This window comes from Euprymna scolopes, chromosome 11 (genome assembly GCF_053919585.1).
Source record: "Euprymna scolopes isolate OS-2025 chromosome 11, ASM5391958v1, whole genome shotgun sequence".
Classification (NCBI taxonomy): domain Eukaryota; kingdom Metazoa; phylum Mollusca; class Cephalopoda; order Sepiida; family Sepiolidae; genus Euprymna; species Euprymna scolopes.
The window spans coordinates 79,006,331-79,018,550 of NC_136492.1; the positions used below are offsets into that span (position 1 = coordinate 79,006,331).

Consider the following 12,220-nt stretch of genomic DNA (forward strand, 5'->3'; position numbering starts at 1 on the left):
TTGCAAATCAAATAGATAAGAATGGAATACCTACCAGTGAATCAGTTTCAATTATCCAGAAGATTTCAGCTTTCCAGATTTGTCTAGTTTTCAAATACCTAACCTTTGGATTGCCGATCAAGATTTTTTATTCTGTCAATGTGTTTGGAAAAATGGGATGTCAGAAGCATTGGATATTCTAATAACAAGCAGAAAAGCTCATTACATTTTTAAACACAATTTATTCATGGCAGAAACATTAAATCAATTACAGATGATATTGAATGTCAAGCGATGTCCGCCATCTTTAACTCCATCCCTCTCTGGAACTCTAGTATTTTTTAAAAGATCTATAAAGGGCGATAACTCTTTAGAATTATTCTCCCTTTTATCGCTATAACAGTCAAATACATACTCGTTTCAAATGAAGATTCCAATTTATTTCAAGAAAATTATTTCAAAAATTGTTGTCGGTTTGCCTTTTGTTTGCAATAAAATAATGTTTAATGAAAAAAATTCAAAATGAAAATGAATTCAAGTTGGATTGAAACAGGTTTTTTGATTTTGAGGTTATTTACATTTAGGATCATTTCAAATGAAGAGGATTCTCTGCAATCTTATATATCTTTGCTGTTTAATTGATTTAACATGTGATACAAACATGTTATATATTACTATTATATATCTTTGTTGGCTTAATTCAACATGTTATACACATCAGAGGAAAATATCCATTGATGGTGATCTCAATTGATAATATTTTCATCTGGTTTAATATTTTTTGATCACAAAAAAGGTTGCTTCTAATGGCAAAACATGGAGTAAGTCAGAGATATTTTTCACCCCTAAACAAAATTGGCACAAACATAAGTTGTTTTTTATTTGTTAAATCGTTTGCATTTAGGATCCATTCAAATGAAAAGGATTCTCCGCATTATTATATATCTTTGCTGGTTAATCAATTTAACATGTAATACAACCATTGCTTTTTTTTTTTTGCAATAAAAAAAAAAATTTTTTTTAGTTTTATTCTGTAACATTGGATTGAAGCAAACAAGTTTTTGATTTTGTTGGAAATATTTATATTTAGGATCAATTCAAGTGAAGATGGTATTTCATAAGTTATCTATTATACTAAAACTGATTCAGTCAACATTTGTTTCCCTATTTTTTGCTGTATATTTTAATCATACAAAATACATATGATAAAACATTTAGTTTTTCAGTTGGTTCTAATGGCAAAAAAAAAAAAAAAAAAAAAAAATGGAGAAAGTCAAAGACATTTTCCCCATTTTTAAAAAAAAAAATAAAAAAAAAGAAAAGTCATTTTGTTCTATTACCCTCAATTTGCAATTCATCAAATGACCCATCTCTTAAGTTTCTGTCTAACATTCTCTTCCTTCCTGACTATGTGTTCAGTGATCCTCACCCCCAGTTTATACTGTAGCACTCAATTTCATGACTGTTTAACAATTATATGTAATAAAGAGAGGAAAGTATAAAAAGATTTGAATAGTTCAGTATAAACAAAAGGGGAATAAATGACACAAGTAGTAAAAATAATTAAACTTATAGCTGAGAGAGAGAAAAAAAGATGGACAGAGAGGAGGGGAAATAATGAGCAGAGCAATTAATTTTAGATTTTATCTTTACATTTAACTGTCTTTGAAAACTCACCCCTTCATCAATTCAAACAATCTAACCAAGCTCAGTGGTAGACTCAATGGGTCACTTTATTTTTTTTTTTAATTTTCTTCTAATATCTAATATATAAGGTTATCTTGGGAAATTTTAAAAGATGGATTTGAATAGCATTTAAGCTGGCATATCAAGCCTTGATTCTGATTAGATAATTGTCATTTGTTATACCATGCTATTAATGGACTTTCCTAAAATTTATTTATTTTTTTTGAAAAGGGAGCCACCACTTATGAAGACTCAAAGGCCTCTTGAGAATAAGGGTTAATGAGTGTATTTCAACAATTATGTAGTCCCTCTCAGGCAACTGGTAATGTAAAAACATTCTTCATTTAAGAGTTAAAAAAAATAAAAAATAAATTAAAAAAAATCAAAAGGCGAACAACTCATTTGTAATTGAAGAATATAAAGAATTTTCTCTCTTGCAAGTAAAATTTTATTTCTTTTTCTGTATAAGTTTAAAAAAAAAACAAATAAAAACTAAAATAACCTCACTGCATTCTGGTTAGACATAGCTTATGTACGTGCAATTTGTTTAAGAAATCAAATTTCAGCCCTCTTCAGGGAATTAAGAAGAAAAAAAAAAAAAAGTTAACTTTAGTGCAAATGCAAACATTCCAACTTCCAGTCGGCCCTGTCGGTGGGGCATTAGAATACGCTGACTGCAGAGAGTAAAAATCCCTCAATGGGGGTCCTGGATATGACCTTAAACTATATCCAGTGGTGAGGCTCCAGCTTGTGGGCTTTGGAGAGTGTGGAGCCACCCTTTAATTACCATTGCTCCCAGGTCCACTCTGACCCGGAGTGGTAGTACCTGTTAGGGTCTCAACTATGGGTTAAATAGAAACCAACGTAAAAACAACAAATATATTCTATTAAAAAAATTTTTTCTTCAAAATCTTTGGATTCGGCATTAAATAACCCGAAAAGGGTTGATATGCCGTAAAACAAAAACAACCAACCAACTTCCAGTCATTGAATACTCTGACTGTTTACTATGTTCAATGACTTGACATATATAGGCATCTAATTCCCCTCGATTCTTGTGTTAATTGTTGGTAGCTTTGAAGTAGAATGATACTCTAGAAAGTTAATGACTTTGTGACAGGGTTCGAACCTCCTGACCAGCAGTAACTACTACTTCCTACACTGATGATTGTGTAAGCATGAAGCCCTAGTGTCTATAGTTATGAAAATAATTGTTAATATTTAAAAAATATAATTGATTTAACATGTAATAATAAGATGCAAGACTCCTATAATAATACAGTACCAAGTGCCATGTATATTTATAGTACCGTATGAATCTGGGGACCTCAGACATATCAGAGCAATGATAATAGAATTTCCATCTAGTTGGATAGATTTTGGGTTTAAATTTTTTTGATTAGATTTGGAAAATGTTGCTTCTAATGACAGAACGAGAAAACCAAAGGTATTTTCCTCTCAAACAAAATCGGCAACACTTATTCAATTCAATCGTAAAAACAAAAGGCAGAGTTTTGAATTTTTCAGATGAGAATTGATTATTTAGATTCTTCAGACTACTGTTTTCATCTGGATTTTTATTTGCACGTTTGCATCAATATGCTTGTTCCTTCATTATAATTCCAAATGTTACGCTTGAAAAAGCCAAAAACTATTTTTGAAGGCCAAACTGCTTTAAGAAAAAAAAAAAAAAAAAGGCCAAACTCACAAAATTTGGCTTTACAAGGCCAATCTGGCGACCCTCGACAAAAATATGAATGACATCCCTTTGATGTAGCTTCCTTTTTGAATATCATAATATATGCTCATTGTTGTAATGGTGTGAGAAAATAACTTATAAGTTCAACATGTAGCGATTCTTCACTAAAGAAAGTCAGTGAAACATTACAAAAAGGGGGGGGAAAAAAAAAAAAAAAAAGGTACTGGACTGAAGTAGTAAATTAAAGATGGTCTCTTACAATGTGATTTTATTATTTGTATTGAACTATGTAGCACAATGTTACTTTCTGAATATTTATTCATTTGGGCCAATTCTAAATAATAAACTCATATTTGTTGGTTTTTCTGTACCAAAAATTAACTTTTTGCGTCATCCAGAAAAATACCAGTTTTATCAAAACATATCGATTCAATATATTTCTCATTCTGTGGAATTTCTGTTGCTACTGCTAGTAGAAAATATTTCAATCTAGTTTCGATGTTGATTCACGTTTAGAATTTTTAAATTGGTTGGAGTTGAGCAACAGCCAATTTGTTAGCTGCAATGAATTACCAAAAATCATTCCCACGGTGAATAAAGAAATTAATTCTGCTTCAAAAGCAAAAAATGTCTACTTTGTAATTTCATAGTATTTACCTATTGAATATTTGGGCAGAAGGCACTTGTGTGATGTATTAAGAGACAATTTTGAACACTGAAAACATGCACCTTATTAGAAAGTAGTTTTCTACTTTAAACAAGTTAGTTGGAATTTATTAAACAGCAATTTTAATAAAGAAAAAATTTGAATACTTATTACAATTTTAATCCATCGATTGAACAATGAAACATTATAAGAGGAGAAATCAAACAATGAAACAGAGGGCAAATCAAGCCGTATTATTAAGAAGACTAATGAAATAGCTGTCTTCTTTTTTTTTTGGGGGGGGGGGGGTCACATGCAATTACTAAAAGAGTAGACCCGCCCCCCTCAAAAAATAAATAAATAAATATATGAATACAAGAATATTATAAATGAACATATGGTTAAACATACATTCTTTTTTCAGTAAGTTAACCCTTTTCCAATATATCATTATCTGTCATATTCAACTGTCCCCTATTTTTATGTGATTTTCAGGACCATTTTAGAGTTTAGCAATTTTTTTTTTTTGTTTTTCTTTTTTCAGAGAGAGGGTGGGACATCTATGCAAGATAAATTCTGTATACGTTTTCAGCATACATTTCAGCATTATATAAAAAAAATAATGTTTTATTTTAATTAAGTACCTTTGATTTCTGGTAATTTAATTAGGAAAACTTATCGCAAATTAAATTCGGAGGAAAAAAATCCTTTATAGATTATTCAAATTAGGTAAACTATTACATTATTCCTTTAGTAATGTTGTGTATTGTTTGATTTGTCATCTAATATTTCCTTGTTTAATTGTTTGATTAATTGGAATAAGTATTCATCTTTTCTTCATGAATATTGCTGTCTAAAAAGTTCAAAACAAACTTGTTTAAAAGTAGACAATCGCCATCTCATAAGTTGTGTACGTTTTCAGCATTTAAATTGTATCTTTAATTTATGCATATTTAACTTAGTGAAACAGAGTTACTTCCCTTGCAGTTCTAACCTTTTCACACAAGCGAGACAAATTTATAGATCTTTTGATTTGAGAAAAATAAAATGTGACAAGGATGTTCTTTCAAATCAGAAAACACATATTATTCCAGTTGTTTCATCTAGATAGACTTATTGGAATTATCTATTTGAGAGAGAAAAAAAAAAAAAAGTTCAGTAAAAGTCGGAATCAGAATGGTTTGCAGGTTATTCTTTTGATAAAAACTCAACTTGTACAGACCATACCTCACTCCTATATACTGCGGCATTTCTTCTATACAGGATTGGTTTAATGTTTTGTGGTATAATGAATGGACTCAAATGCCGAGATTCAGGAAATCTTGCATCGATTGAGCACTAACTCAATTAGAATGAAAAAAAGAGAACATTGGAAAAATTTCATTTTCTAAAATACCTACAAACTTTCAAATTAAAACTAAACAGAAATACTTAGAAATTTCTGGGTTGTAACAAACTTTGTTCTTGTCCAAACTTCCTCTTTATATAAAAATACAAAAAAATCTATGTGATGTACATACCCATGATGAAACAAAAATATCATATTCCAAAGATCATAAATTGACCAGATAGTTTAATTTTAAAATGATATAAAAAATGGAGAAGCAACTGTTTTTACCGGCATTTTGAAAAAAAAAAAAAAAAAAAAAAAAAAAAAATCAAAATTAAAGCGAGATAATTCAAACTTGTAAAATTAATATTGTAATGCCAACGAATTCCCATTTATCATTTAAAAAATGATTTTTTTTTTAATAAAAATAAAACTACTAGATCAATTAAATGATTTTTGGGATACAATATTTTTGTTTCATCATATAGATTTTTATTTTTTATATAGGGAGAATTCTGAATATGAATCAAACTTTGTGGCAGTAAAAGGATTCAACAAAAACATTGGAAGGGAAAAAAACGAAATCTGAATGGTTGAGGTTTGTTTGGTTTTAAAAATTGTATTCTCAAATACAAAATGAGAAAGAGACACACACACAATTGGTGAGCAAGATTAGTTTTCTTTGATTTATTATTGAAATACAACAATCAAAACTTTTTTGGCATTTCCTTTTAGACATTTGTCAGATCCTGCTTTAAAAGATTTGCTTCTTTTTTTTTTTTAAATAGTGATTCACTTGTATGGAAAGTTTCCCCCTTGAGTCTTTTCAATTTGTTGTCGTCGTAGTCAGATTAAAATTCAGCATCAGATTATAGCAACATTTAAATTTTTCCTATTCTACAACAAAGTTCTGTACTTGAATAAAAGACATCCTTTGGACTTTCCAAAACATGGCAGGTTATAAAAATCTCATTAAACAGTGTCCAACAATCGAGGAGGCCATTTTGTCCATAACTGCTAATTGTTTTTTACTACAAAAACTTCACGTTAATTATTATTATTATTACTCATCTCTTCTAGAGAGCATTAGAAATAATTTACATGTGATTCTGTTATTTCATTAAATATTTCTTAAAGTGCAAAAGGGTAAAAAAAAAAAAAAAAAAAAAAAAGAAAAAAGTTTTAAAAATTGCAACCATCAAAAGTGACGAAAAATCCAATATTTTCACTAGAAATCAAAATTCAGAATAAGAAAATGAAAGCCAGCATATTTTAATGAGTTTACTAAAAAGACAAAATTAAAAGAAAAGGCTAAATTAGCATATGTTAATGATAAGCATCATTTTGGGGCTTTTCTTTGCAACGTTAGATGGATTGGCAGTTTATAGACAGTCTTTGACTGAATAAATAAAAAAAGCAAGGAATCAATTTTTTTTTGTAAGTTCAAAATTCAGTACAAAGGACAAGAAATGTTTCAAAATGGTTCCATTTTTTTTTTCTCATTCAATTTTCTTCCTGCTCAGACATTTTAGTTCTCATTTGGGTTAATGCAAGAGTGAAACGTAACTGTTAAAGATAAAATAACAGAAAAACCTACGAATATACTTATTATTCAAAAGTGTGTGTACACTAAAAATTAGAAAAATATTGAATAGAGTTTGAGAAAATAAAAAATAAAAAAAAACGAACAAGTTTTTTCTGATGTCTGATTCTATGTTGAAGGAACAGTTTTGCATCTTCAAGACAGATTTTCTCCCTATTAATATGAAGACACCATGAAATTTTGTGGTTTAAAGTTGGATGATGCCAAATAGTTAATTTTATCTATTACTAGCAGGGCTAACTGGCATTGCCCATGACAAAAATGTAACATATTTCTATTAAAAATTCTATCTTTACCCCTTTTTATCTCTTTCCTCCTAGCCCCCCCCCCTCACTTCAACCCTTTTCTTTTTCTAACTCCCATAGCATCCCTCTCTAGCTGGATCCACACACACACAACTCCTTTATACAATAGATTTGTAAAATTAGTGCATTTTTATTTCTAAATTAGTACATAAAACTGAAACGAAACCCAGTCCAGTCAAGCCCCAGATAATAAATATTTTTTTTCTAAATTTTGGATATTATTCATCCTATGCAATGTTAGCCAAGGACATAACAACTTTGTGGGTCTTTGTTTTGCAGCTTTTGACTTTTAGCTGGACATATAAACATACATAGACAACTGACCTTTATATAATGGAATAAAATTCTACTCAATAGTTTTCCATAATTTTGAGTGTATATATACACTTTTTGACTGATGTATATTCATAAATTTTTCTGTTATTTTTAACAGCCACACTGCACTTGTGCATTAACCTGAATACAAATCGGTTCTTTTCTTTCTTTTCTTTTTTTTTTTTTTTTTAAAGATTTTTTTCATTAAAATGTTTTGCAGCTCATTTGCTGCTGGTTCCAAAAATCATTCTTCCAAAGTGTGTGTGTGTGTGTTCATGCATGAAAAAGTTTATTCGTCTCTGTTAGTGACAGATATACATACACTGCAGTAAATAAGGGTGGGGAAGGGGTGGGATAAATCAAAGTTGTGGGAAGAAGGAACAAGACTGTGGGTTGATTTACGTTCAACAACTAGGCAATGAAGCATGGTGAGTTTGTCAAACGAGATTAAGAAACGTGAACTGATTGCTCTTTAAGGAAGTTGTGTGACATGGAATATTTTCCCAGGCATCTCCATCCAGAAGAGGGGTGGCGATTAGCGTTGGAGAAGAGGTCTACTCAAGTCCGCTAGCTGGAGGTCCTCATAAGGCATCGTTGTGGTGGGACATCTGCTTATGATGATAGCACATGTTCCACCCACAATGATTCGCCTATAAGGATTCCATAGAAAGGGGAGCCATCCTTAATATAAGGTTTCCCAAGAAGAAGGGGTGGGAGTTAGCATTGGAGACGAGGTCTACTCAGATCCGCTAGCTGGAGGTCCTCATAAGCCATCATTATGGTGGGACATCTGCTTATGATAGCACATGTTCCACCCACTATGATTTGCCAATAAGGATTTCATGGACAGGGGAGCCATCTTTGATATAAGGTTCCCCAAGAGGAAATCCTCAAGAGACTATGTGGGAGATCCTCTGGAGGAAGCAATCATGTAAGGACTCTATATAGGACATCAGAAACTCTTGGCTCTTGCTAAAAGTGGTGACACCAGGAGAAAAAAAAAAAAAAAAAAAAAAAAAAAAGACGGAGATGTGCTTCATTGCCCTGATCTTTAGTAAACTGCCACAAATCCATGTCCAAAATGACAGTTTTGAAAAAAATGGAAGAGTCCAGAAGTGTGATGGTAATGCCACTGATAACTTTAATGAAATGTTCTTAATGGTGTGTGATCGTAGTTATGCACCAAACCTAACCTATGGGTGGCACATGTCTCCGATATGGTCGTTCATTTATAGTCAGCCAACATACTTTCTAACTTCCAGCGTGACTGCTACCAGAAATGGTGACAAGCCAGATAAGTTCCTTCGCCTTTTTTCTCATGCCGATATCTCCTCGATGCGTATACTCTTTTTTTGTTTTTGTTACATTCTTCTGAGCATTCTTTTTTTACTTAATAATCAATGAAAAGTTTTTTTGGTCTTATTTTAAGAATTATTGAAATTATTATTTTTTTTTTCAAGAATTATTGAAATTATTATTTTTTTTTTTTTCAAGAATTATTGAAAACACCCTGTAAAATCTTTTGGAGATATGTATTGGATACATCTTTTTTTTTTTTTTTAATGATGGTTGTAATTTTGTTATTTGGATTTTAATAATTTTATTTTTTATACTTTCATAAACATATTTATTATATAAATTCAAAAAAACTTATTTTTAAAAATTAAAAATTTTTTAATAATTTCATAAGCACATTTTTATAAAATTTTAAATAAAATGAACTTATTTTTTGTTAAGTGTTTATTAATTTTATTAAAAGTAATTTTGTTATTAGAAGTGCAAATAAAGACTAATTGTGTTATTTTTATCTGTTAATAATTTAAATTTTTATTGTATACTTTTCAATACTGTCCTTTTCTTGTATTTTATTTCAATTGCTTTATAATAGAAATACTGGAGAACAATTAAAGTGAAGGAACTGATTTGCCTTGTCATCGCTTTCAGTAGCAGCCACGTCGGAAGTTAGGAAGTATGTTAGCTGCCTGCTGTTTCAATCATTTTGCAGCTCAAGTCTGGCATGAGATATCTTTCGCCATCAGCTAAAATGAACTCATCGTTCAAATTATTTCTCTTCCTGTGCCTTTTGCAACTTTGCCTGATGTTTACTTCCGCTCATATGAGCTTCCAGCTGTTGCAAGGAATTCACTGAAATATTACAGTAGACACAAGTAAAGCTCTGTTTCGCTTCGGAAGATACGGGGAGTTTTAAATTATTTATAGCCGTAACAAAATTGACGTCCATCTGCTGGGATGGATCGAGCTGCTGTATCTTCGCCTGGTGCTTGCCGCCAATCTTGTGGGCCTCCAACTGCTGAAGCGAATTCACAGTCACGTGACAACACTCACAAGTGAAGACACCCTTTTTATCAAAGGGTAACGATAGGCCGGCCAAGTTGTTGTTTTCCATCGGTTTGTTCGGATCAATCTGTGACACCTTTGCTTGATGCTTGTTCCCATTCTTATGGGCTTCTAGTTGATGCAGGGAATTCACCGTGATCTTACAATATTCACATGTGAAGACGGCTTTTTTATCAAAAGTAGCGAGTGATAAATTATTCATGTCGCCTCCTCCAACCATGTGTTCATCCATTTCCATTGGCTTAGATGGGGGTTCACCTCCACCCCCTGCTTGCACCTTAGCCTGGTGTTTACTGCCACTCTTGTGGCCTTCCAACTGTTGAAGGGAATTGACGGTGACGTTGCAGTAGGTGCACGTATAGACGGTTTTCTTATCAAAAGCGTTTTGGGAGTTATCACCACCGACAGCGGAATCATCGTCCGTTTCCATCGGGTTGTTGGGATCCATCTGCGCCACCTTTGTCTGATGCTTGTTTCCACTCTTGTGGGCCTCCAACTGCTGCAACGAATTCACGGTGATCTTACAGCACTCGCAAGTAAACACCTGTTTCTTGCTGAGAGAATTCTTGTTCGAGCCGTCCAATTCGCCTTCTTTTCCGTCAAGTGATTTCGAGCCTGGTTCCATCATGCGCATCTTTTTCACATGACGGACGCTGCTAAAGTGCTGTGAAGCCTGCTGATCAGAGTTGAAGTTCACATTGCACACATTGCAAGAGAACGGTTGCGTCTGCGATTTGCGTTTGGTAGGTAATTTATTTAGAGCAAGATGATATGGAATTTGGGGATTGGAGTAGAGATCGTTGGCATTGTTGGTACCATGAAACGGAATGGCATAGCCTCCGGGTTCATCGGCCGGCATCTTTTGATCATGCATGTAATTGAAATGAGCATTGGTGGAAGATGGTCCATAAAAGGAGTAGTTACCAGACGTAGAGCCAGGGAATTCAGGGGGACCTACAAGTAACAAACAACGTATATAGAAAGGGTTCACATAGTTTTTAGAAGAAATTTCAAATATTTTTGGAAAGAAAAAAAAAAAATTCTGATTGCAAAACATCAGTATAATTGTATAGGGAAACAAAAAAAAAAAGATTACAGAACAAGTGTTTTACTGCCAAACCTTTTAGAAGTGTTATTAATAGTTTCATATTTGGATTATGTTCATCGTCATATTCAATTTAATGTTCATTTTACATAAAATTTGACTTCCAAACTAACTTATCTCTGCCAGGTCTTTATTTATCCCCCTTTTTCTTAAATTCATTCTCATCACTTCCATGTTTGCTTTAACCTTCTCCTCTCAACTAACCCTACTACCTCAACTGTTCTACAAGTTGCATTCTCATCCATTCTTTTAATGTGACCAAACCAACAAAATCTGTTCTGCACACATGTCCTTATACTTTCCAAATGTTATCTTACTCTGATGCCATCAGATGTAAGCCTGTTTTGAACACAATACACATCCATCATATTCTCCTCCATACAACACATATACTCACCACTCACTGGTCAGGTTTCATTTCCATATATGCTCAACAGTTGTAGCGCTCTGCTAGTTAGTAATGACAAATATTCCCTGAACTTCCTTCATCTACTCCTAACTCCTACAATTCCACCTTCTCTGTGCACCAATGGTATCACTAAGTTAAAACTTCTGAACAATCTCAATAGCTTTGACATACAAATATACTTTCTCTACATCCAAGTTCTTATCCATCTCCATTATTTCAAATTTCTTGCACACAAACTGGTTATCAACTCTCAATCAATCTGCAATACAACTGCACCATTTGTGTACACAATACTTACAAGTACTATAATAAAAAAAAAAAAAAAAAAAACCAGAGTGGTTTCTCTTTTCACAAACTGAGCAGCATATCTTTCATCTTTCTGTAAGCTTTTCAACACTATGACCAATGACTGTTACCAAAACTTTGGTCTTTGTAATATCCATTTTCAGACTTTTGCTTTTCATAGCATTCCTCCCAGTCTTTAACAAGTAGACCTTCCATGGTTTCAAAAGCAATTAATAAATCAACATACAGCATTAAAAAAAACTTGAGATGGATTTTAACAACAACAAAAAATGTGGGAGAAGCCAGTAATTTACAACAACACAGATTCAGTTTTGTGAAAATGAGAGATCAAGATGCGTAAAGCTTCAACCTAAAAAGTCTTTGAGTCATTGAACATGTGGATTTCTTATTTACATTTTCTCTTTTCAATTAGAAGACTTTTCCATATTCAATTTGAAATGCAAAAGGTCATCTTCAAATCCAATAAATACCAACATGCA

At 32.2% G+C, this 12,220-nt stretch overlaps 1 protein-coding gene across 1 annotated transcript in view; it reads right to left on the bottom strand.

Annotated features, from left to right (window-relative positions):
- Nucleotides 1-9,387: 9,387 nt before the first annotated feature.
- Nucleotides 9,388-12,220, bottom strand: part of LOC145287933 (zinc finger protein 346-like) — a 36,802-nt gene continuing 33,969 nt past the window's right edge. The window contains exon 6 of the mRNA XM_080135886.1: nucleotides 9,388-10,875. Coding sequence (XP_079992012.1) covers nucleotides 9,626-10,875 — 1,250 coding nt within the window. The 3' untranslated portion in view covers nucleotides 9,388-9,625. The remainder of the gene's footprint in view (nucleotides 10,876-12,220) is intronic.